General features: G+C 49.8%; 1 protein-coding gene across 5 annotated transcripts in view; it reads left to right on the top strand.

Annotated features, from left to right (window-relative positions):
• The window catches only part of LOC308609228 (protein Shroom2-like), a 141,252-nt gene extending 129,831 nt beyond the window's left edge, over positions 1 to 11,421 (top strand). For 4 of the 5 annotated variants that reach the window (XM_081222859.1, XM_081222861.1, XM_081222860.1 and 1 more), the window contains 3 exons: positions 39 to 210; positions 6,502 to 6,774; positions 9,312 to 11,421. In XM_081222859.1, the coding sequence (XP_081078985.1) occupies positions 39 to 210; positions 6,502 to 6,774; positions 9,312 to 9,578 (712 nt within the window). In that variant the 3' untranslated portion in view covers positions 9,579 to 11,421. The remainder of the gene's footprint in view (positions 1 to 38; positions 211 to 6,501; positions 6,775 to 9,311) is intronic. The other variant, XM_081222858.1, reaches the window with a different exon arrangement.
• Positions 11,422 to 27,054: the final 15,633 nt, after the last annotated feature.

The following is a 27,054-nucleotide window of genomic DNA, read 5'->3' as shown; positions in this document are numbered from 1 at the left end:
ATCGCAGCTGACGGGTGTTCTGACATTTTGTTACCCAGGAAGGAGGCGCTGAGTGTGCCAGCGGCTGCGTCCCTGGCCACCAACTCCACCTACTACAGCACATCAGCCCCCAAGGCGGAGCTGCTGATTAAGATGAAAGACCTGCAGGACCAGCAAGAAGCCCAAGAGGATTCAGGGAGTGACCCGGACCACGACCTGTCGGTGAAGAAGGTAGGGAAGCTGCAATTCCAAATGAGAACGCGCTGGCAGGCTGGCAGGCAGGCTGGCAGGCAGGGGGGCGACACCCGGCTCCACCCCGACCCTGGGCCCTGCACCGAGCGCCATTTGTGGTGGGCTTCTATGTGGGACGCTGCCATTTGGGCCTGTGTATTAAGCCCTTTGTGGGTGAATCTTCTGTTCTAAAATTGGGCCTCTCTGCCGGGGTCTCTTTGCCATCTCTTTGTAATGAGATCCAGTGTCAAATTAGCTAGGTGGCCACCAGTCTCTCTCATTTTAAGGTCAAGTGATATGTCTCTTCTACCCCAGTGGAATCCAGAGGACTTAATTGTATGACTTGCCGCAAGGCACATGTCCTCTTTGACTATCAATTTCAAATATCTGTAATCCGATGATGTTAAATTCAACAGTATATTGTGAAGTGCGTTGTTAACCAAAAAGCATCATTTGTTGAACTCCAAAAACTCACCCAGGCACTTGGGGATACAGCAGGAGACAAAACAGACTGGAGTCCTGATTTCCCTGAAGGCACTTGTGTGCTCACAGAGGAGATGGACAGCCAACATAAAAACAAATATAAAAAAACAAACAGGGCCCTGTGGGCCAATCCCTGCCCCCCACCTGCTCTTGTACATAAAGTTTTATTGCAACACGGCCACGTTCATTCATGTACGTATGGTCTCTGGTAGCTGTCACACTACACCAGCGGTGTTGAGTAGTTGCAACCGTGGCTGTGTGGCCCCTGAAGTCTAAAATATTTACTGTTGGGCCGTTTATAGAAAAAGTTTGCCAACCCTTAATGTAATAATAGGTCGGGTGGTCAGAAAACTAAAACAGCATGCAGGAATAGAGAGGTAAAGGAGTATGATTGTAGAGAAGGCTCTGATGAGCTGATGATGAACAGAGAGAGACCTGGAGTGCTGTGAGGGAATGTCTGATTGATCTGGGGAGGGGTGGGGGGAGTGGGGTTTGGGCAGCAAGTGCAAAGGCCCTGGGGTGGGAGTTTTGTGACACATTGGGGAAGCAGCAGAGACCCGTGGCTGGAGCTGTGTGGACAAGGAAGGGGGAGGATTAGAGAGGAGGTCAGAGGTGAAATAGCGTGTAACCATGAGGTCATGGTTAGGGACAGAATTATTGCTATCGGTGCCAATGTCTTCACTACTGTACGAGCTTCAAATCTTCATGGCAGGTCAACTGTCAACGGGCCAGACTTGTGACATCTAGGTGTGGTTACCTGTTTTTTATAGGAAGGACTTAGCACAAAGGGAGGAAGGAATTGCCCAAGGCAGTCAGTTTCAGAGGATAGCATGTGCTGTTTGTTTATTCCAGGGGCTTTGAGCATGCGTAGTCAGCACCAGGAGAAGAAAAGGAGGGAACCAGCATTTGGTGAATTTTTCCATACACTTTGCATCTTGGAAGGGGCTTTCATAAAAAAGTACCAATTTTTTTTGACAAGACCCTTGCAAAGGATAATGTTTAATACCTCCTCATATTGTTACTTGTTAAAAAATGCCATTGATTGGTTTCAAATATGATAGACAAACGCATTCCAGAAGAAATACCCTGACCCTTGTGTCAAAGAAAATGACTTGCAATTTAGGAAGTGATAACCTTGTTTTAATTCAAAAAGGAAACGAAAACTAAGAGTTTTTGGGGCTTCCCTGGTGGCGCAATGGTTGAGAGTCCGCCTGCCGATGCAGGGGACACGGGTTCGTGCCCCGGTCCGGGAAGATCCCACGTGTCGTGGAGTGGCTGGGCCCGTGAGCCATGGCTGCTGGGCCTGCGTGTCCGGAGCCTGTGCTCCGCGGCAGGAGAGGCCACAGCGGTGAGAGGCCCGCGTACCGCAAAAAAAAAAAACAACAACAACTAAGTTTCGTTCCTGGGATTTTAGAGGCCTTGTGTCTGGCCCAGGGGACCGTTTGCTTTCTTCTGGTTGCATTTTCCACGTTCTTAAAAATAATGAATTTTTTTAAAAGTGCTGTTATTCTCATAAACCTAGAAAAAATATCCAGTTTGGACAGTTTTAATTCCATCCCCACCCTAGATGCAAAGAACTCTGTACTTTACAGTATGCCTTTGTTTCTCATGATATACTGAATTTGGGAAGCAGCCGCCTTGGTACCGCTCCTTTCATCTGTCTGGTGCCTCTTCCGATTTCTTTGGGGGCACGAGATGCCGGGCACTGCCTCCCCATCGACGGCGGCTTTGGGATTGAGATGAGTCACTGTGAGCTTGCCCCCTGCCCATCACCCCACCAGGATTAAATTCGTAAGCCAATTGACGTTTTTAGTTCAATAAGCGTATGTCGGGCAGTTTCACCCCAAGCAGGAAATGCTTTAAATGGCAGTTCTCTGTGGCGTTACTGACCCAGTAGTCCTGCTCTTCGGCTTGATTTGACCTACAGGCTGCGCTGCCTCTGCTGCCTTTCCAGTGCCCTCATATCTACGGTGTCACGCGGTTACAAAGGGTGCACGGGACGAGGAGAAGGGAGGGCCGTGCAGGTGCACTTGGGAGGACTTGATGGCTCCCTTGATAGGAAGACAGCAAGACCTCCGAAGCCCCGTGCACCAGACATTCCCAGGGGGACCTCGGCTGTCGTGATCACAGTCACTGGTGCTCACAGAGCCCACGTGCCACAGCAGGTGACCCTCTGTATTTTAGGAGAAGACTGAGGACAGAGGCAAGAGAACAGAAGCCCCTGCGCAGGGAGGTGGTAAGGGAGTCCCGGGGCCGGTGGAAGCCTTAACCTAGGAGGGCTAAATACGTGGTGATCCCTGAGGCAGCTCAGGCAGACCCTGCTCAGAAACAGCCCCGGTTGAGTGATGGAGATGCTTCAGGAGAACCAAAGGCAGCTGATGGGTTGAGTCTGGAACCTCTGAGGGTTCGGGCTTTTCCCTGGAACCCAGAGGTGGGTGCGAGGCCCAGAGAGAAAAGACCTTGTTTCCCCCATAGAATGGGACAAAAGCAGGGTGTCTGGGGCTGAAATGGGGGCCCATCCCCACAGAGGGGAGAGGGAGCAGTGCACCTGCTGAGACTGGGGGCCAGCCTCAGCCGCCACAGACTCTAACCCGAGAGCTCCCGGAACTCCACGTGCCGTCCAAAGGCAGACAGGCTTGCCGCTGGCGCCCCGGGTACGGCAGCTAATAGCCACTGATGGGCGTGCTCCCCTGGGCCCGGCCTCATTCCAACGCTCTCAAAGCCTATGTCTCTACCTCATATAATGGCCCTTTCAGGAAGACGGGAAAGTGTTTCTCATAAACATCTATGCAAGACAGAGAAAGGAATTTGGACTCCTTCCAGAGTGTCCAGTTTCAGGTTAGCCCAGCTGATGCTGTAGGAGTTGAAGGCCCCTCTTCATGCATCAGCATGAAATCTTCATTACGATAATTGCTGAAGAATAATGAAACTGGAAAATTACCAGGAGCACTGGCTAGGGCTCCTCATCCATCCACAGTCGTCAAAATCACTTGAACCGTTCATTCACGTTAGCTGTGGCGCCAGGCAAGAACCGGGAAAGTTCTCCATCCCCGCAATGTATTCTGTGCTTTTCCCTCAAGTAATGAATATCTAAAATACGGCACCTTGGGACGTCCCCGGAGGTCCAGTGGTTGGGACCCTGTGCTTCCACTGCAGGGGGTCTGGGGCACTAGGATCCCACGTGCCGTGTGTGCGGCCAAAAAAACAAATAAATAAAAATAGGGCCACCTTCTCAGCTGTGACACTCGAAGTTGACTTAAACCACCTCTCAGATGGGTAGGTAAATAGACACACAGACACAGAAGTGTGAACACACACCGACTCACAGTCTGAGGGAAAACATCAAAGAAATCTGGACAGGGTTTTCAGTTCCCAAGGGAAGAGAATGTCTTGACATCCTGAGCTGGAAAAGCCAAAAGCAATTTATAAATTCCATGTGGTCTTTCTTAGGAGAAAAACCATGATTCATCAGGAGGGTGGCGGTCCTTTAAAACTGCTCACCATTTTAATCTGCCGGATCTCCGGACATAGTGATAAGCCCAAGGCAGGTTGAACAAAGCGGAGGCAGTGCCCTGACTACAGCTCATGCCTTTCTAATTTGTGGACTTGTTTTGGTAGATAAATGCTGCATGGAGACCCTCTTTGGAAGCATCGTCCTGAGACACAGATCACCCATCTCAGGCAAACGAAGTGTAGGGTGGCTCCAGTGCTTCAGCGGGTCTCCCGAGGTGTTTTTTTTTTTTTTCTCCTGCCCAAATAGTCCCTGGGATGGGGCAGTGTCTACCAAATGGTAGTGGTGAACTCGGAGCAGCTTCTCATGCACACTTGCAGTCTTGCTGGTAGCGCCTGTGGACAGGCGCTTACTGCATGCCAAGCAGCGGGCTAAGCGTCCGGGGATTTCACCCATCTTCACGTCAGCCCTGGAGGTCGGGGCAACTGCTCCCTGCTCAGCTCTGGGCACCATCCTGGAGGGTTTCACGAGACTGAGCCTTCTCTCTGCCGAGCCCTGCGGACTCCGTCTGGGGCCAGAGTTTGGAAACTGCCCCAGGAGGGGGGAGGGGTGGGCGGCACCAACCATTTTCATGGGTCCGTTGTACATAAAATCGTGTTGCTCACTATGGAGCAACAGACCGAGCTTAACAATCCTAAGCGGACTTAACATTGCAACTAATTGTTTAATGCTCATTTTGGTGCGGGCAGCGGAGCACTGCTTCAGTTTTCATCACTCCAGCCTCGGGCTAGCACAGGGATGCGTTAGCCTCGTAAACCCCACGTAACCTGCCGTGTCCGTCGACACGAGGTTGGTGGAGTCGGGCAGGGCGGGTGTCAGCAGGGTTCCGAAAAGGACAACGGGTGACTTTGCTTCTCACCGTTGGCCCCTCACCGTTCACTGTGTCAGGGCGGGTCACCTGTTGGCATGCGCCACGGGTGGGTTTAACAGCAGAAGGACATCCGTAGTCCTGGGGAAAGGGTTTTTCTGGGGAAGGCTTACCTGCCGGACTCCTCTGGAGCTGTCCTTTTAATTTGTCTCAAATGTGATGACCAAGGAGACAGATAATCTGCTTTGTCTGCCCCTCACCTCGGACCACATGGTGCCGCTTCACCTCAGGATGGTGACCGAGGAAAAGGTCTTGTACGTGTCATGTGCTCTCTAAAAATTCATCATTTGAAGAGCTGGCAGGAGCGGGGAATGGGGAGCTCGTATTGAAGGGTCAGAGTTTCCGTCTCAGAGGATGGAGAGGATGTGGAGATGGCAGGTGGCGCCAGCTGCACAGCACCGTGCATGTGCCTTAATGCCACAGAACAGCACACGAGAAAAGAGGCGGGAGGGTAAATGTTGCAGTATGTATATTTCACCACGTTTAAAGAAGTCATTTATCTACATTTTGGTCAAATGGAGATCAGTACTTTATTATATTCTGAAAGACTTTCCTAAGTTCATTGGCATCCTTCATTTGTCTTAATTTTTATTCCTAATTCTACATGGAAGACACTTTTTAATCATGGAGTTCAGTACCAGATGTTCAGTACCAGACTCAATAACTTCTGTGCATGTAAGCCTTCAAATTGGGAACTTCCAAAGAAGGAAGCACAGGGAATTCCCTGGCGGTCCAGTGGTGAGGACTCCGCGCTTTCACTGTTGAGGGCCTGGGTTTGATCCCTGGTCGGGGAACTAAGATCCCACAAGCCGCACAGCGCGGCCAGAAAAAAAAAAAAAAAAAAAGGAAGCACAGAGTATCACAGAGGCCCGGAGAATCCTTGCAAAGATACAGGCTGAAACGAGGTTTACCGTGAGTAGTAGCCCCAAGGGTCCCACTCCTGCATACTCTGATAGGACAGTCACAGGATGAAAAAAGGTTTGTTCTGTTTCGTTTCTAAATCAAACACCAATGATTTAACAGGAAGGCCTTATCCTTCCCCTAGTCTTAAAACATCCCCAGTTAGTTAGTTAGTTATATTTATTTTTGGCTGCATTGGGTCTTCATTGCGGTGCGCGGGCTTCTCATTGCGGAGCACAGACTCTAGGTGCGCGGGCTTCAGTAGTTGTGGCACACCGGCTCAGTAGTTGTGGCGCACGGGCTTAGTTGCTCCGCGGCATGTGGAATCCTCCCGGACCGGGGCACGAACCTGTGTCCCCTGCATCGGCAGGCGGATTCCCAACCACTGCGCCACCGGGTAAGTCCCCCCTGTTATTTACGGATGCAAAACAAGCTGCCGCCTGGCTGAGCTGAGTCGCCCGCAGATCTGGGATGTGTGAGGGGGTGCCGCAAGGCGGCCCTGACCGCGTCCCCTGCCCTGTGCCCACAGCAGGAGCTCATCGAGAGCATCGGGCGCAAGCTGCAGGTGCTGCGGCAGGCGCGGCAGAGCCTGCGGGAGGACATGCAGGCCAACAGCGCGCTGGGCGACGAGGTGGAGGCCCTGGCCAAGGCCGTCTGCAAGCCCAACGAGTTCGACAAGTTCCGCATGTTCATCGGGGACCTGGACAAGGTGGTGAACCTCCTGCTGTCGCTGTCCGGCCGCCTGGCCCGCGTGGAGAACGCCCTCAACAATCTGGACGACGGCACTCCTCCTGGCGATCGGGTAACTATGGCTGAGGCTGACCTGGAAGGCGGGGCGGGGCGTGGCTTTCCTGTGGGGTGTGGAGCAAACCGCCCGGAAGCCTCGTTCAGCAGCTGCGGCCACCTGTCCGCCTCGTAGCGCAAGATGCTGTTGAACGCCCAGGGCTCGCTCACTCCCTCCTTGTAGTGGGGGGGAGGGGTGGCGGGGGAGGGGGGCGGGGGGGGGCCTCGGCGAGCATCCGGGAGAGTGGACCTCTTCTCGTATCGCTGCTAGTGTTGGTCTCTTCCTAGAACGTAGTCTCTGTAACCTTTCCCCACTGCAGGTAAGTGGGTAAGTGGAGCTCACCCACTGCCTGACGAGTCATCGGCACTCAGTGACAGTGGCGTTTGATGATGACTTGGTTGCTGTGACTTCACAAGAGGGCCGGCAGTGTCTGGGATGAGTCTGAGAGCTGCTCTGCTTTCCTCCTCCCTTCACAGCAGTGCAACTTGGGACATTTCTCAGTGGGTCTGCATGTCCGCCCTTTGCGCATGCAAGACACCATCTACCTCACTGGCTTTACTACTTCATAGGTCAGGTAGCAGGAGCACATCTAGTTTGCTTCTTTGCACATAATGGGCCTTCAAAATGATCATCGTCATCATTAGTAAGGCACCTTAACTTCTCTACAAGGAGAGCAGAAAAGGCACCCCTCCCCCTGGACTCCAGGTGAGAGTGGTTTCAGGTTACACCTTACAAAGCGCGTGGCTTTGAGACCGCGATCTTTTGTGCTTAGCCAAGTCGTTAGTGACTGTCAGTCACGGAACGTATATTGCATAAGGGTTGAGAAAGTAACTGGGGCTTTGGACCTCGAGCCCCTTGGGTTCCGTTCGCATTCCATTTTGCTGTTCGTGCCATCTTTGCCAAATTTATCTGAAAGAACTTAGGAAAATAACATGAATGGGAAAGAGGGACTGACTTGTATGTAATTGAAATATTAAACTCTCAAGTATCGATTTAAATGAAAAATAGTATTGTCTTTGCAGCTCAGCTCATCTTTATCTCCCTTTGCTTGGAACTGACAAAGGCTTATTTAGAATCGGAGGAAGTAGAAGCAATCACACACTGGGGACCATGCGCCTGGTCCTCCTGGGGACCTGGCTGCATAGCTCTTAACTGCATCCCTAGAGGGTCCGTGGTAGGGAGGAGAAGCAGACAGGCTCTTTCCCCCTTGGCTGTGTGTGGTTGATGCAGCTTCACCTTCATGGACCCAAAAGGAGTGTTCAGTCGCCACGTCCAGGTGCAGCACAGTGGGCTAGCCTCCACTGGGGCTGGTGCTGGGTGAAAATCTCCATGTCAGGCAGCCAGGGCTTGGGAAAGCTGTGGTTTGCAGAGACAGGCATGCTAACAAGTGAAAAGATGTGGCCTCAGGCTGTAGGAGGCTTCCTCTGTCTTTCCAGGTAGAAAATGAGCACATGGGCAGATGCAGACAGACACATGAATCCCTGACTCCCATCAGCAGCTTCTAGTTGCCAAGGAGCCCAAGTGATCTTAGTAGCCCAAACTGCATTTCTGGAATCAGTTGAGGTCTGTTTCCCTTTTGGTTGGAATTAATTGGCTTTACCTTGCCTCTTTCTATGAAAATACATTCTGTCTTTGTTTCACAAGCACCTGAAGGTCAAGGTGTCCCCCGGAACAGGTGACCCCGAAAGGTTGTGCAGTCGGGGGGCACTTCCCGGAAGCCTCACCCCGGGAGCAGTTTCTGCTTTCAGCCACCGTTTAATAGCAGCTCATCTTTTCTGAGCTCTTTTTGTGGATCAGCTCTCTGCAGAGCACTCCCGCATCCCGGATGCTCACGCCTGGCCGTGGGTAAATGTCCACGTTGCAAAGTGGCGGAATGACGGGGCCCTGCCGGTGTCAGAAACTCGCACCGAGGACAGGGCATCCGTGGCATCTGCCAGCTGACACCTGAAGACATTTACCGCGTTCACCTCTCCCCCTCTCAGTTTTCATTAAAGTTGGAGAGGGCGGGGGAAGTGGGTGCGCGCCCTGTGGGCAGACAGCGATCGTGAGTGCTGCGTTCTGGAAATGGGGGCGCCTGTGTGACCCAGAGCAGGACCCTCGGAAGGAGCAAGGGCACCTCCCCGACAGGCGCGGTCTCTCCCCCCGCCCCGCCCCCTCTCACGGCCTCTGCTCCCGGGCTGCCGCTCCGTCTGCTGGAAGGGTCTAGCAGTCCTGCCCTGGAATCTCTTTAGAACCTGTGCCTTGTGTCCGCTTGGCCACGGTATTGTCAGGGAAGGGCCTTGGACACACGCCAGCTGCCTCAGCCCTTGGCTCTTTCTGAGCATCTCCCAGTCCTGGAGCTTTTCGTGCCTGGATGGCTCCCGTGTTCCTCACGGCCTCTCACGGTGACAGGAGCAAGTGGAGGTGGCAGCGGCCCAGGAGCGCCAATGGGGGAGCTGGCGCTGGGGCCTGCACCTGCCCACGCCCCAGGTGCTTCTGTGCGGGTCCCTTCAGACCTCGGGTCCCCCCCGCCATTGCCTGGTCCCCAGCAGGCTCATCTCTCTCTGTCTCTCCAGCAATCCCTGCTCGAGAAGCAGCGGGTCCTGATCCAGCAGCACGAAGACGCCAAGGAGCTGAAGGAGAACCTGGACCGCCGGGAGGGCATCGTGTCCGACATCCTGGCCAGCTACCTCAGCCAGGACAGCCTGGCCGACTACGCGCACTTCGTGAGGATGAAGTCAGCCCTCCTCATCGAGCAGCGCGAGCTGGAGGACAAGATCCACTTGGGCGAGGAACAGCTCAAGTGCCTGCTGGACAGCCTTCCACCCGAGAGAGGCAAGTGAGGGGCGTGCCCCCACTCCCGATGCCTCCCTGGCGGGGCACAGAAGCCGGCCCTTCAGCTCCGGTCCCAAGGAGGCAAATGCAAACCCCAGCCTGTATTTATGTCCTGGAGAGAGAATCCCTCCCAGAACCAAATGGCCGTTAGAAAAGCAATAATTTCCGTGGGTGCGTCTGGGATGATTTATTTAATGTCTTAGTTTCCCTCTTGAATGCTAAGCAGAGTGGCTCCCCGTCACCCTTTGCCTGGAAGCAACCCCACCTGGCGCCCGGCTCCGGCGAACGGTGAGTTCCCGAGTACGAACTGGGCTCTGGTCCCGAGGTGCACGCACGTGGTCCTTGCTGGCTCGGGTCTGCCCTCCCGTCTTCCCACGCTGCACCCCTTCCTCTGCTCAGGAGGGAATGAGCGCGTGTCGGGCAAAGCCTGGCGCACGACCCCTCCAGTGGAGGTGGGTCACCGGAGGTGGCGGCTGCCGGCTTCTCCTGTTGGTCCAGAAGTGTTGAGCATTCATTGTGTCTGTCATATAAGGGTGATCTCCGACCCAGCAAAAATCATGATGATGATGGTACTTCAATAACACTCTACAAAGGTGAACGGTTTTCCACGTGGTTAAAAACCAACCGTGAAAAGAAGAGCTTACATGTTGGGTTCACTCCTTCTAAAACTGCCACTTGAATAGCGTTCGCGCTTTAAAACACACACAAAGCAGACAGACGGTTTTAGGACTTCTCGGCTGCCATCACGGTTCAAATGATATTTTCCTGCAAAGAGAAATTACTTGGCTAAAAGCGTGTCCAGTAGTAATGTGCTTGCTAGGTGTTTTTTTCTTAAGGCCGACGAGATATTTCTTAATTTACTTTTTCCCCAGAACATTTATTTTGCGTGTGTATGATCCTTAATTACAATCGGCGACTTCTCTCTTTTTGCCTCTCTCAATTTGTTACCATGCCGTAAGGGCCACATGCCATTTAAGAACCGTTGCTCTGGTTTCTCAGAGGTCCCGATGGACCACAGAACTCCTAGACCCGATCTTTTTTCTGCCACACAGTATACAGCTCCTGGACCCTTTTTTATTGGTTGAAATTGTGAGATTGTAGAGTCTATTCACTAAAGAAAACTGTCAAGCTGTCATTTTCCAGTGGACAGATCACAGGCTAGGAGAAGATAACTTGCAAATCATGTATGTGACAAACCATTGGTATCCAGAATGTATAAGAACTCTCAAACTTAACAGTAAGAAAACAAACAGTCCAATTAAAACGTGGGCAAAAGACTGAAATAGACACTTCACCAAAGAGGATATATGCATGGCGAGTAAGCACATGAATTCGATGTTCAGCCACCAATGGCACGGTTCTCACATACTTATTTTTAATCTGATCACTGTGGAGTGGTGAGTTTCGTCACGATGCTCATCTGTTGAAATGTGTGGTTAATGGCGGGAGAAGCCCTAGGATAACTTCACGTTGAGGTGATACGCGGACCTTGGTTTGACCTGTGAGACCATTTTACTCCTTATTTCCTCTTACTCCTATAAAAGAAGTTTTCCAGCAGCGGGGGGAGATGTCCCTTTGTGAGCAGTGGCTGCCGCCTTACCAAACACAGATGCACACAGATGTCTTAAAGGACACTAACTAGTCCACGCTTCGCCGGCCGGAGGGGAGACTGGACTCCCGGGCTGCCGCAGTGATCTCTGTGCACCCGTAGAGGGGGCCGACCTGGCAGGCATCGGTGATGCTGGCAAAATAAACACTCCTTTGGCAGCCCACCGACGCCAAAGAGAAATGCCTTTTCAACAGTTTTTACTCTTTTTCAATTAAGCTATTCCTGACTTGAAAACCCCCTCTTCTGCCCACGAAGTGTCCTTGCCACGTGGTGTGGGTCACTTGCTGTGAAAACTGATCACGTCAGGAAAGGTAAAGCTGGCTGTCCATGGACCACCCCCCACCCCCCGGCCACTGCTTCCTCCCTCGGGGAGACAACCACGGTGATTTCAGTGTGTTTTTAATTGTGACAAAGCTTTTTTACCTGTGATTCTTTCCCTTCAAATACAGCATTGTGATCATTTTGATATGTCTGTAAAATGTGAAAATAAAATTTGTGTCTGTATCCAGCTGTTTGGTGTCTTTTGAGAACTTTCTCTTCTACATAGCAATATATAGCGCTCTACTGTCCTTTTAACGAAGCACATAGAATCACAGCATTCCCGTTTGCCTCTTAAATATCTGGTTAGTGGGGACCCAAAGATTGCAGTGAGTCAATGTACATAACTTTGTATATAGTTATGTTATTGCATATAAAAACAATCTGGTGCTAATGTTTTGCCCTTGGCATTCTTTGGTGGTGGCTGATAGCTCACCCTCGGTCATAGCTCAGCTGTGGAATGAATGCTCTGTATAGCGAGATTCCAGTCAGGGGCGTTGCCTGTGGCTTCTCTCCTGCAGTCCACTCTGGAAAACGCGTACAGATTTCACGCTCAATACTTTCACTTACGTCTCAACAGACCATTCTGCTTGACGGTCACAAAATAAATGGTGTCTTTCAGTGAACCGAGCATGTCTTTGATTTACATCTTTTTTTTTTTAAGAATTGGAATATCCTTACCATATATTAGATTCTTCAACCATTGATAAATGGTGGAATTAATTCTATGTATGTATGTATGCATGTATGTGACTTTCTGTCAGTCTAGTAAAGGGCAGTCAATTTGCAGTCAGGAAAATATCACAGACACAGGTTGTATAAGTCAGTACCTGCCACAGCAATGCTGTGTAACAACCACTGTAAAATCTCAGCAGGGTCCAGTGAGATGTATTCCGTTAGCTCATGAATTTGTAGATCAGGCTCTGCATCATGTGCCTGTCATCTTCCTCCCGGGACCAGGAGTTGGGCCTGGGCAGGTCAGTGGCAGATGCATAAGAGAACAAGCAGAGTCCCAGCGGTGCTTTTCCTGTCTCTGGTTAGAGTGCACCTGCTAACCTTCCATTGCCACAGCAAGTCCCACAGCCAAACCCAAAGTCAGAGGGTGTGGCCTGTCCCCTACCCCTTTAGTGGAAGGAACCGTAAGTCACGTGGCAGAGTGTGGCTACACGGAGGTGTGAAGAATTGAGGCCGTTGATGGACCGCACCTCCCACACCAGGGTCCGATACCGAAGAGCACGAAATCGTCCAGGACCCGAAGCCAAGTTCCTGGAGCAAAGCCAGCTCCGTCACTTCAGGCGTATGGCTGTGAGCAAGTGCCAGCCTCTCCAGCCTCAGCGTCCTCCTTTGTAGCTGGAGGAGAGCTGTTGGGAGAGCAATTGGGCTGATGTGTTAATGTGCTCAGAACCCGTGCCTGGGTCAGAGGGGTGCCAGGGGAAACGTCCACCCTTCTGCTGCCATCACTGTATTCTGCATCTGGAGGAAATGCCTTCCCTGCATCCAGACGCATCTTTCGGAACCACCCAGCACACAGCAGTTGCTCCTCGTTGGCGGATTAGAAATGCTTCTGTTGTGCAGCAGGTTGGTGCGACCCGAAGGTTAGCCAATTGAGAGGAAGGGATTCTTTTTTTTTTTTTTTAACAAGTTCATTTATTTCTTTTTGGCTGCACTGGGTCTTCGTTGCTGTGTGTGGGCTTTCTCTAGTTGTGGCAAGTGGGGGCTACTCTTCGTTGCGGTGCATAGGCTTCTCATTGCACTGGCTACTCGTTGCGGGCTCTAGGTGCGTGGGTTTCAGTACTTGTGGCATGCGGGCTCAGTAGTTGTGGCACACGGGCTTAGTTGCACCGCGGCATGTGGGATCTTCCTGGACCAGGGCTTGAACCTGTGTCCCCTGCTTTGGCAGGTGGATTCTTTTTTTTTTTTAATTCATTCATTCATTTATTTTTGGCTGTGTTGGATCTTCGTTGCTGTGCACGGGCTTTCTCTAGTTGTGGCGAGCGGGGGCTGCTCTTCGTTGTGGTGCGCGGGCTTCTCATTGCGCTAGCTTCTCTTGTTGCGGAGCAGGGGCTCTAGGTGCACGGGCTTCAGTAGTCGTGGCTCGCAGGCTCAGTATTGTGATGCACGGGCTTAGTTGCTCCGCGGCAGGTGGGATCTTCCCGGACTGGGAATCAACCTGTGAGCCCTGCATCAGCAGGCGGATCCTTAACCACTGCACCACCAGAGAAGCCCCAAGAGGGAGGGATTTTTCTTAATAAGCATTACTCAAAATTAGGAGAGTGAATTTTTATTTAGAACAAGAAAAAAATTGACCCAAATCACAGATTTTTGAAAAGGGCACAAATGCCACATACATTTTGTGTTTGGCTTCTACCAGGATATCTGCTTATCTTATGTGAGTTCTGAAATGGTTGAGGAATTCATCACACAGGAGGCAATGGAAACGCACTTTAGGCTGCTGCTGGGATGATGCTTCTGGGAGCCAGTGACCCTTGTGCCGCACTCCACGACCCATGGAAGGAGATGCTCAACGTTTTGCTTCTTCAGGGGCAGCTGCACTGCACACACTGAGCCAGTCTCAGGCACAGGGACGCAGGAGACGTTGACTCCATCGTTAACCTGTTGGCTGTACTGCCCTGTGGCCCTACCCTGAAAGCCCAGGCATCCAGAGTGTGTGTTTTCTGCATTTCCCATTAAAAGAAGAGAACCCCAGAGGGGTGTGTGTGTGTGTGTGTGTGTGTGTGTGTAGGTATGGACGGTGCATTGAGTCACAGTGAGCCGTGTGTGTGTGCTGGTCTCCGCTGAGCATTGAATCACAGGGGTGTGTGTGTGTGCACTGGTATGGGCAGAGCATTGAATCAGGTGTGTGCATGTGTGCTCATATGGGCTTTGCATTGAGTCACTGAGGTGTATGTGTGTGTGTGTGTGGGCTAGTATAGTCTGAGCATTGAGTCACAGGTGTGTTGTGTGTGTGTATGTGCTGGTATGGACAGTGCATTGAGTCACAGCCATGCGTGCGTGTTTGTGTGTGTATGTGCTGGTATAGACAGTGCATTGAGTCACAGCTGTGTGTGTGTGTGTGCATGCTGGTATAGGCTGTGCACTGAGTCACAGAGAAGGGTGTGTGTGTCTGTGTGTGCTGGTATAGGCTGACCATTGAGTCACAGGTGTGTGTGTGGGTGCATGTGCTAGTATAGGCTTTGCATTGAGTCACACTGAGCTGTGTGTGTGTATGTGTGTGTGTAGGTATAGACTATTGACTCACAGTGAGCCATGCGTGCTTCTGTATGTGTGTATGTGTGCTAGCATAGACTGCATTGATTCAGTCAGCCGTGTGTGTGTGTGCGTGCGCTGGTATAGGCTGTGCAGTGAGTCACAGAGAAGGGAGTTTGTGAGTTTGTGCATGTGCTGGTATAGGCTTTGAGGCACAGTGAGCTGTGGGTATGTGTGTGTGTGTGTGTGGGTAAGGATGGTGCATTGAGTCACAGTTTTGTCTGTGGTGGTGTAGGCTGTGCATTGATTCAAGGTGAGCTGTGAGTGTGTGTGTGGTGCTGGTATAGACTGCACAGAGTCACAATGAGCCGTGTGTGTGTGTGTGTGCTGCAATAGGCTTGCATTGAGTCACAGTAAGGTGTGTTTTTGTGTGTGTGCTGGTATAGGCTGTGCTTTGAGTCAGAGTGACGTGTGTCTGTGTGTGTGTGCTGCTATAGGCTGTGCATTGAATCACAGTGAGCTTTATTTGTGTGTGTGTATTTGTGTATCCGTGTGTGTGTGTGGTGGTACAGGCTGAGCACTGAGTCACAGGTGTGTGTGTGTGTGCGGTGCTACAGACTGTTCATTGAGTCACAGTAAGGCGTGTGTGTGTGTGTAGTGGTATAAGCTGTGTTTTGAGTCACAGTGAGCTGTGCGTGTGTGTGTGTGTGATGGTATACGCTGTGCATTTAGTCACAGTGAGCCTTGTGTGTGTACGGGTATAAGCTGTGCATTGTATCACAGCAGTGTATGTGCGTGTTTGTGTGCTGGTATACGCAGTGCATTGAGTCACAGTGAGCCGTGTGTGTGTGTGTGTGATGGTATAGACAGTACACTCACAGCAAGCCATGTGTGAGTGCGTGTGTGTGTGTGTGCTGGTATAGACTGTGAATTTAGTTACAGTGAGGTGCCTGTGTGAGTGTGTATGTGTTGGTATGGACGGGGCATTGAGTAACAGTGAGCCCTGTGTGTGTGTGTCTTTGTGAATGTGCTGGTATAGACTTGCAGTCACAGGAAGGTGTGTTTGTGTGTGTGTGCTGGTATAGTCTGTGCATTAAGTCACATTGAGCTGTCCGTGTGTGTGCTGGTATACACTGCATTACGCACAGTGAGCTGTGCGTGTGTGTGTGTTTGCTGGTATAGGCTTTGCATTGTGTCACAGTGAGCTGTTTGTGTGTGTGTTTGTCATGGTATAGGTCGTTCATTGAGTCACAGTGAGCTATGTATGAGTGCGTGTTTGTGTGTGTTCTGGTATAGGCTGAGCATTGAGTCACAGTGTGCCGTGTGTGTGTGTTATGTGTGTGTGTAGTACAGTCTGAGCATTGAGTTACAGTGAGATGTGTGTGTGTTTGTGCTGGTATGAACTGTACAGTGAGTCACAGTGAGCCGTGTGTGTGTGTGTGTGTGTGCTGGTAGAGGCTGAGCATTGAATCACAGGTGTGTGTGTCTGTGTCTGCTGGTATGGGCTCTGCATTGAGTCACAGAGGTGTATGTGTGTGTGTGTGTGGTGCTACAGACTGTGCATTGAGTCACAGTGAGCTGTGTGTGTGTGTGTAGGTAAGGATGGTGCATTGAATCACAGCCATGTGTGTGTGTACTGGTATAAGCTGTGTATTGATTCACAGCTGTGCATGTGTGTGTGTGTGTGATGGTATACGCTGTGCATTTAATCACACTGAGCCTTTGTGTGTGTGTGTGTGTGATATAGGTGGTACACTCACAGTGAGCCATGTGTGAGTGCGTGTTTGTGTGTGTGTGTGCTGGTATAGACTGAATTTAGTTACAGTGAGGTGCCTGTGTGAGTGTGTATGTGTTGGTATGGACGGGGCATTGAGTAACAGTGAGCTGTGCGTGTGTGTGTCTTTGTGAATGTGCTGGTATAGACTTGCAGTCACAGGAAGGTGTGTTTGTGTGTGTGTGCTGGTATAGTCTGCATTAAGTCACATTGAGCCGTGCGTGTGTGTGTGCTGGTATACACTGCATTTACAGTGAGCTGTGCGTGTGTGTGTTTGCTGGTATAGGCTTTGCATTGCGTCACAGTGAGCTATGTGTGTGCATGTGTGTGCTGGTATACACTGCATTGAGTCACAGGTGTGTGTGTGTGCTTGTTTGGGCTTCTGTTGAGTCACAGTGAAGTGTTTATGTGTCTGTGTGTGTGTGCTGCTACAGACTAAGCATTGAGTTATAGTGAGCCATGTGTTTGTGCTGGTACAGGCTGTGCCATGAGTCACAGAGAGCCGTGTGTGTGTCTGTGTGTGTGTGTGCTCGTATAGCTGGTTCACTGGGTCACAGTGAGCCATGTGTGAGTGCGTGTTTGCGTGTGTTCTGGGATAAGCTGTTCACTGAGTCACAGTGAACTGTATGTGTGTATGTGCTGGTATAGACTGTGCATTGAGTCACAGTGAGTTGTGTGGTGTGTGTGTGTCTGCACTGGTATAGGCTGACCATTGAGTCACAGTGAGCTGTGTGTGTGTGTGCTGGTAGAGGTTGAGCATTGAATCACAGGTGTGTGTGTGTATCTGTGTCTGCTGGTATGGGCTTTGCATTGAGTCACAGGTGTGTGTGTGTGTGTGTGTGTGGTGCTACAGACTGCACTATGTCACAGTGAGCCTTGTGTGTGTGTGTCTGTGTGCTGATATAGCCTGTGCACTGAGCCACAGTGAGTTATGTGTGTGTGTGTGTGTGCTGGTATAGACTGCATTGAGTCACAGTGAGCATGTGTGTGTGTGTGTGTGCTGCTATAGGTTGTGCATTGAGTCACAATGAGGTATGGGGGGGGCTGGTATATGCTCTGCACTGAGTCACAGCCATGTGTTTGTGTGTCTGTACTGGTATAATCTGAGCATTGAGTCACAGTTCTGTGTGTATGTGTGTGTGCTGGTATGGGCTTTGCATTGAGTCACTGTGGTGTGTGTGTGTGTGTGTTGCCACAGCCTGTGCATTGAGTCACCGTGAGCCTTGTGTGTGTGTGTGTGTCTGCTGATATAGGCTGTGCACTGAGTCACAGTGAGCCATGTATGTGTGGGAGTGGGGCAGGTATACACAGTGCACTGAGTCACAGTGAGACATATGTTTGTGTGTGTGTGTGTGTGTGTTGGTATTGACCTTGAACTGAGTCATGGCAATGTGTGTGTGTGTATTTCCGTGCAGTTATAGGCTGTTCATTGACTCAGAGTGAGCTGTGTGTGTGTGTTCTGGTATAGGCCGTGCATTCAGTCACAGCTGTGTGAGTGTGAGTGTGCTGGTATAATCTGAGCATTGAGTTACAGTGGTGTTTGTATGTGTAAGTGTTTGAGTGTGTGTGTCAGCATAAGATGTACATTGAGTTACAGTGAGCCGTGCAAGTCTGTTTCTGTGTGTATATGTGTGTACTGGTATAGGCTGCACATTGAGTCACAGTGAGCTGTGAGTGTGGTTGTGATGCTGGTATGGACTGTGCACTGAGTCCCAGTGAGCCATCTGTGTGTGTGTGTGTCTGTGCAGGTATGGATGGTGCATTGATTCACAGTGATCTGTGTGTGTGTTTGTGTGTGAGTGTGCTGGTATAATCAGATCATTGAGTCACAGGTGTGTTGTGTGTGTGTATGTGCTGGTATGGACAGTGCATTGAGTCACAGTGAACTGTGCATGTCTCTGTGTGTGTGTTTGTATTTCATGGTGTGGAATGTGCATGAGTTACTGTAAGGTGTGTGTGTTTTTGTGTGCTGGTACAGGCTGAGCATTGAGTCACACTTAGGTGTGTGTGTGTGCCAATATGGGCTTTGAATTGAGTCACTGAGGCCTGTATGTGTGTTTGTGTGGTGCTAGAGACTGTTCATTGAGTCAAATTGAGACGTGTGTGTTTGTGTGTGTGTGCAGGTATAGGCTGGACATTGACTCCCAGTGAGCCATGTGTTTGTGTGTGTGTGTGTGCTGGCATACGCTGTGCATTGAGTCATGGTGAGGTCTGTGTGTTTGTGTGTGTGTACCATTATAGGCCTTTCACTGAGTCACAGTGAGCTTTGTGAGTGTGTGTGTCTGTTCAGGTATAGGCTGGCATTGAGTCACAGTGAGCCATTGTGTGTGTGTCTGTGTGTGCTGGTATAGCTGTGCGTTAGGTCACTGTGAGGTGTGTGTGTGTCTATGCTGGTATAAGTTGTGCATTGAGTCACAGGTGTGTGTGTGGGTGTGGGTTTGGTGTTAGAGACTGGATTGAGTCCCATTGAGCTGTGTGTGTGTGTGTGCAAGTGTCTGCTGGTATAGGCTGCACATTCAGTCATAGCTGTGTGTGTATGTGTGCTCTTGTATAGGCGGCACATTGATTCACAGTGAGCTGTGTGTGTGTGTGTGTGTGTGTGCTGGTATAGGCCCTACATTGAGTAACAAAGAGCTGTGTGCGCGTGTGTGTGCTGGTATAGGCCATACATTGAGTGAGAGTGAGCCATGTGCGTGTTTGTGTGCTGGTATAATAGACCATTGAGTCACAGTGTGTTGTGCATGTGTGTATGTGTGTGTGTGTGCTGGTTTAACATTCACATTGAGATATATTGAACCGTGTGTGTCTGTGTCTGTGTGTGTATGTGTTTGCTGGTATAGGCTGAACATTGAGTCACAGTGAGCCATGTGTGTGTGTGCTTGTATAGGCTGTGCAGTAGGTCACAGCCATGTGTGTGTGTGTGCCTGCTGATTGGGCTGTGCATTGACTTGTAGTGAGCCATGAGTGTGTGTGAGTGTTTGTTGGTACAGGCTGTGCACTGAGTCACAGTGAGCTGTCTGTGTGTGTGTGTCTGTGCAGGTATGGAGGGTGCATTTAGTCACAGTGAGCCATGTGTGTGTGTGTGCAGGTGTGCTTGTTTAGGCTGAGTGTTGTGTCACAGCTGTGTGTGTGTGTGCTGTTATTGAATTTGAACTGAGTCACAGCCATGTGTGTGTGTGTGTGCAAATATAGGCTGTGCTTTGATGCACAGTGAGCTGTGTGTGTGTGTTCTGGTATAGGGCGTGAATTCAGTCCTATACCATACTCACACACTCATACTCACATACACATACTCACACACTCCACACTGGGACGCAATGCTCAGCCTATACCTGCACACACGCATGTGTGCACACACATGGTTCACTGTGACTCAATGCACAGTATCAACACACACACAAACGGCTCAAAGTGAATCAATGCACAGCCTATGCAAGCATGCACGCATGCACACACACACACACATGGCTCACTCTGACTCAAGCACAGTATCTTACAGTGCACATACGCACGGGTCATATGACTCAATGCACATTCAATACCAGCACCACACCCATACTCATAGCTCACTGTGACTCAATGCAAAGCGTATACCAGCACACACACACACACACAAACACCCGCTGTGAATCAATGCGCAGCCTAACAAGCACACACGCATCACACACACACATATGGCACACTGACTCAAAGCACAGTATGTTAGGACACACAGAGCTCACTGTGACTCAATGTGCAGCCTATGCAAGCACACACACACACGGCTCACTGTGACTCAATTCAAAGCATACACAAGCACACAAGCACACAGCTCATTGTGAATCAATTCACTGTCCATCCTGAACAGACACACACAGAGACGGCTCACTGGGACTCAGTGCACAGTCTATACCAGCACCACATCCACACTCACAGCTCACTGTGACTCAATGCGCAGCCTATTCCAGTACACACATACACACACAGCCACAAACATGCACGGCTCATTGTAACTCAATGTACATCTTATACCGACACACACACACACACTCGCACTTAAACACACACACACCAAACTGTAACTCAATGCTCAGACTATACCAGCACACTCACACAGAGCTCACTGTGACTGAATGCATGGCCTATACCAGAACACACACACACAGCTCATTATGAGTCAGTGCACAGTCTATACCTGCATGCAAACACACACACACTCATGGCCGTGATTCAGTTCACAGTCAATACCAGCACACATACACACATGGCTCACAGTGACACAATATGCAGCTTAAACCAGCACACGTGCACACACACACATGGCTCACTGTGACTCAATGATCAGATTATACCAACACACACACACACACATGGCTCACTGGGCCTCAATCCAGAGGCTCTAACACCACACACACACACACACACACACCTCACTGTGACTCAGTGCACAACCTATACCAACACAGACTCACACACACACACCTCACTGTTACTCAATGCACAGCCTATTCCAGAATACATGCATGCACACACACACATGGCTCACTGTGACTCAATGCAGAGTATCTAACACCACACACACACACAAATGGCTCATGGTGAATCAATGTACAGCCTACGCAAGTACACACGCATGCACACACATACGGCTCACTATGACTCAATGCACTGTATATTACCAGCACCATACACACACACAGCTCACTCTGACCCAATGCAAAGGATATACCAGCACACTCACACACACACAGAGCTCACTGTAAATCAATGCATAGCCTATACAAGCACACACAAACACACGGCTCACTATGACTAAATGCACAGACTATAAGAACACTCATTCATGCACACACACACATGGCTCATTTGGACTCAATCCAGAGTCTCTAACACCACACACACATTCAAACACACACACATACCTCACTGTGACTCTGTGCACAACCTATACTAGCACTCACACATGCACACAGACCCACACCTAACTGTGACAATGCACAGCCTATACCAGCACACACAAACACACACAAGACTGACAGTGACTCAATGAAAGCCTACACCTGAACAGACACACACACTCACATACAAAGCTCACTGTGAATCAATGCAAGTCCTATAACGGTACGAACACAAATGCACACACACAGACCTCAGTATGACTCAAGGCACAGCGTATATCTCCACAGACACACACACAGAAACACCTGGCTCACTGTGAATCAATGACCAGTTTATACCTACACACACACAAACACACACACACCCTCACTCTGATGCAATGCTCAGCCTATGCCAGCACAAACGCATGCACACATACACATGGCTCACTGTGACTCAATGCACAGTATCTAACAAAACACACACACACACAAACGGCTCAGGGTGAATCAATGCACAGCCTATACAAGCACACACGCAACACACACACATGGCACACTGTGACTCAATGCGCAGTATCTAAGTGCACACACAGACCTCACTGTGCCTCAATATGCAGCCTATACAAGCACACACACAAACATGGCTCACAGTGACTGAATTCAAAGCATATACAAGCACACACACACACACAGAGCCGGCTCACTGGGACACAATGCACTGTCTATACTGGCAACACACCCACACAGCTCACTGTGACTCAATGTGCAGCCTATTCCAGTACACACATACACAGCCACAAACATGCAGGGCTCACTGAAACTCAATGTAGGTCTTATACAGACACAAACACACACACATAAACACTAACCACACAGTAACTCAATGCTTAGACTATACCAGCACACTCACTCGAACACAGCTCACTTATAGGATTTCATTGAGTCAGAGTGAAATTTGCATGCGAGTGTGTGTGTCTGTTCAGTGGTAGGCTGGCATTAAGTCACAGCCATGTGTGTGTGTGTTTGTATGTTTGTATGTGGTGGTATAGCCTGTGCATTGTGTCACAGTGAGGTGTGTGTGTGTGTGAGTGTGGTGTTAGAGACTCTGGATTCAGTCCCAGTGAATCGTGTGTGTGTGTGTGTGTGCATGAATGTGTGCTGTTTTAGGCTCTGCATTTAGTCACAGTGAGACGTGTGTGTGAGCGTGTGTGTGTCTGCTGGTATAGCCTGCGCACTCAGTCAAGTGAGCCGTGTGTGTATGTGTGTTTTTGTATAGGCTGCGCATTGATTCTCAGTGAGCTGTGTGTGTGTGTGCTGGTATAGGCCTTACATTGAGTCACAGTGAGCTGTGTGCGTGTGTGTGTGCTGGTATGATCTGACCATTGAGTCAGTGTGGTGTGTGTGTGTATGCGTGTGTGTGTGCTGGTATAAGATGCACATTGAGATACACTAAACCGTGTGTGTCTGTGGCTGTGTGTGTATGTGTGTGCTGGTATAGGCTGTGCAGTGAGTCACAGTGAGCTGTGTGTGTGTGTGTGCATGCATGTGTGCTGTTATAAGCTGTGCAGAGAGTCACAGTGACCCATATATGTGTGTGTGTATGCGTGCTGATATGGTCTGTGCATTGAGTTTCCATGAGTCGTGAGTGTGTGTGAGCGTTTCTTGGTAGAGGCTGTGCACTGAGTCCCAGTGAGCCATCTCTGTGTGTGTGCATCCGTGCAGGTATGGGAGGTGCATTGAGTTACATTGAGCCGTGTGTGTGAGTGTGTGTGTGTGCGCATGTTCTGGTTTAGACTGCGTGTTGTGTCACAGTGAGCCGTGTGTGTGTGTGTGCTGCTATTGACTTTGAACAGAGTCACAGCCATGTGTCTGTGTGTTTCCATGCAGGTATAGGCTGGGCATTGATTCACAGTGAGCAGTGTGTGTGTGTGTTCAGGTATAGGCCGTGCATTCAGTCACAGTGAGCTGTGTGCAAGTGAGTGTGCTGGTATAGTCTGAGGATAGAGTTACAGTGTGGATTGTGTGGGTTTAAGTGTGTGTGTGTTGGTATAAGATGTACGTTGAGTTACAGTGAGCCGTGCATGTCTGTGGCTGTGTGAGTATGTGTGTACTGGTATAGGCTTTGCATTGAGTCACAGTGAGCTGTGAGTGTGGCTGTGGTGCTGGTATGACTGTGCACTGAGTCTCAGTCAGCCATCTCTGTGTGTGTGTGTCTGTGACGGTATGGACGGTGCATTGATTCACAGTGAGCTGTCTGTGTGTGTGTGTGTGTGCTTTTATATGCTTTGAATTGAGTCGCAGTGAGCCGTGTGTGTCTGTGTGCTTTTATAGACTGCGCATTGAGTCACAGTGAGGCCTGTGTGTGTGCATGTGTGCGCTTAGATACTGCACATTGAGTCACAGTTTTCCGTGTGTGTGTGTGATGCCTGTGTGCTTGCATAGGCCTTGCATTGATTCACAGCGAGCTGTTTGTGTGTGTGTGTGTGTGTGTTCTGGTATATGCTTTGCATTGAGTCACCGTGAGCTGTGAGCGTGGTTGTGGTGCTGATATAGACTGTGCATTGAGTCATAGTGAGCCATGTGTGCGTGTTGCTGTTACATATTGTGCATCGAATCAGAGTGAGCCATGTGTGTGTGTGCATGAGTGTGTGCTTGTATTGGCTATGCATTGATTCATCGTGAGCTGTTTGCATGTGTGTGTGCTGTTAGATACTGTGCATTGACTCACAGTGAGCCATGTGTGTGTGCATGCTTTTGTGCTGGTATAGGCTGAGCATTGCGTCACAGTAAGCCAAATGTTACTGTGTGTGTGTTTGTGATGGTATAGGCTGTGCATTGAGTCATAGTGTGGTGTGTGTGTGTGTGTGTGTGTGTGTTTGTACCATTATAGGCGTTTCATTGAGTCACAGTGATCTTTGTATATGATTGTGTGTGTGTGTTCAGATGTAGGCCGGCATTGAGTAACAGTGAGCTGTGTCTGTGGCTGTGTGTGTATGTGTGTACTAGAATAGGCTGGGCATTGAGTCACAGTGAGCTGTGAGTGTGGGTGTGGTGCTGGTATAGACTGTGCACTGCGTCCCAGTGAGCCGTCTCTGTGTGTGTGTGTCTGCACATGTATGGATGATGCATTGATTCATTTTTAGCTGTGTGTGTGTGTGTGTGCTTGTATATGCTTCACATTGAGTCACAGTGAGCTGTGCATGTGAGTGTGCTGGTATAGTCTGAGCATTGAGTTACAGTGTGGTGTGTGTGTGTTTAAGTGTGAGGGTGTGTGTGTCGGTATAAGGTGTACATTGAGTTACAATGAGCCGTGCATGTTTGTGGCTGTTTGTGTATGTGTGTACTGGAATAGGCAGTGCATTGAGTCACAGTGAGCTGTGAGTGTGGGTGTGGTGCTGGTATAGACTGTGCACTGAGTCCCACTGAGCCATCTCTGTGTGTGTGTGTCTGTGCAGGTATGGACAATGCATTGATTCACAGTGAGGTGTGTGTGTGCTTCTATATGATTTTCATTGAGTCACAGTGAGCCGTGTATATGTGTCTGTCCTTGTAGAGACTGTGCATTGAGTCACAGGTCTGTGTGTGTGTGAACTTAGATACTGTGCATTGAGGCACAGTGTGCCATGTGTGTGTGATTCATGTTTGCTTGCATAGGCTGTGCATTGATTCCCAGCGAGCTGTTTGTGTGTGTGTGTGTGCCGGTTACACTTTGAATAGATTCACAGTGAGCTGTGTGTGTGTGTGTGAGTGTGTGTGAGTGTGCTGGTATATCCTTTTCATTGGGTCACAGTGATCTGTGAGTGGGGGTGTGGTGGTGGTATATACTGTGCATTGAGTCATAGTGAGCCGTGTGTGTGTGCATGCGTGTGTGCTTGTATAGGCTGTGCATTGAGTTACAGTGAGCCGTGTGTGTGTGTGTGTGTGCTGGAATAGGCTGAGCATTGCATCACAGTGAGGAGTGTGTGTTTGTGAGTGCATGTATATGTTGGGATTGATTCACAGTGAGCCATGTGTTAGTTTGTGTGTGTCTGTGCTAGTATAGGCTATGCATTGAGTCATAGTGAGATCTGTGTGTGTGTGTGTGTACCGTTATAGGCCTTGCAATGAGTCACAGTGAGCTTTGTATGTGAGTGTGTGTTTCTGTTCAATTATAGGCTGGCACTGAGTCACAGCGAACCTTGTGTGAGTGTGTGTGTGTATGTTTCTGTGTGCTGGTATAGATGTGCATTGAGTCACAGTGAGGTGTGTGTGTGTGTGTGTGTGTGTGTGTGTGTGTGTGATGTTAGAGACTCTGGATTGACCAGGTGAGACATATTGTGTGTGTACATAAATATGTGCTGTTATAGGCTGTGCATTTAGTCACACTGAGCCATGTGTGTATGTGTGTGCTTGTATAGGCTGTGCTTTAATTCACAGTGAGCTGTGAGTGTGTGTGTGCTGGTATACTCTCACCATCATGTCATAGTGTCGTGTGTGTGTATGTGCTTGTGTGTTTGTGCTGGTATAAGATGCACATTGAGATACAGTGAACATGCATGTCTGTGGCTGTGTGTGTATGTGTGTGCTTGTATATGCTGTGCAGTGAGTCACAGTGAGCCGTGTGTGTGTTTGCATGCATGTGTGCTGTGATAGCTGTGCATTGAGTCAGAGTGAGCCATGTGTTTTGGTGTGTATGCATGCTGACATAGGCTGTGCTTTGAGTTACAGTGACCCGTGAGTGTGTGTGTGTTTGTGTGAATGTTTGTTGGTACAGGCTGTGCACTGAGTCCCAGTGAGCCGTCTCTGTGTGTGTGTGTCTCTGCAGTATGGAAGGTGCATTGAGTCACAGTGAGCCATGTGTGTGTGTGTATGTGTGTGTGCACCTGTGCTGGTTTAGGTTTCGTGTTGTGTCACACTGAGCCATGTGTTTGTGTACTGGTATTGACTCTGAACTGAGTCACAGCCATGTGTGTGTGTGTTTGTGTGCAGGTATAGGCTGTACATTGACTCACAAGGAGCTGTGTGTGTGTTCTAGTATAGGCCGTGCATTCAGTCACAGTGAGCTGTGTGCATGTGAGTGTGTTGATATAGTCTCAGCATTGAGTTACAGTGTGGTGTGTGTGTGTTGGTATAAAATGTACATTGAGTTACAGTGAGCTGTGCGTGTCTGTGGCTGTGTGTGTATGGGTGTACTGGAATAGGCTGGGCATTGAGTCACAGTGAGCTGTGAGTGTGGGTGTGGTGCTGGTATAGGCTGTGCACTGAATCCCAGTGAGCCGTCTCTGTGTGTGTGTGTCTGTGCAGGTATGGACGGTGCATTGATTCACTGTGAGCTGTGTGTAAGTGTGTGTGTGTGCTTGTATATGCTTTGAATTGATGCACAGTGAGCCGTGTGTGTGTGTGTGTTTGTGTTTGTATAGGCTGCGCATTGCATCTCAGTGAGGTCCGTGTGTATGTTTCTGTGCGCTTAGATACTGCGCATTGTGTTACAGTGTGCCATGTGTGTGTGTGTCTGTGTGTGTTTGTGTGTGCAGGTATAGGCTGAGCATTGTGTCACAGTGAGGAGTGTGTGTGAGTGTGCGTGTGTGTGCAGATATAGGCTGGGCAATGATTCACAGTGAGCCATGTGTTTGTGTTTGTGTGTCTCTGCTGGTATAGTCTGTGCATTGAGTCATAGTGAGGTCTGTGTGAGTGTGTGTGTGTGTGTACCGTTATAGGGCTTGAATTGAGTCACAGTG

Source organism: Mesoplodon bidens (assembly GCF_964165515.1).
Source record: "Mesoplodon bidens genome assembly, chromosome: X".
Taxonomy (NCBI): domain Eukaryota; kingdom Metazoa; phylum Chordata; class Mammalia; order Artiodactyla; family Ziphiidae; genus Mesoplodon; species Mesoplodon bidens.
Note: the sequence above shows the minus strand (reverse complement) of the source record. Positions and strands in the feature narration are given on the sequence as shown.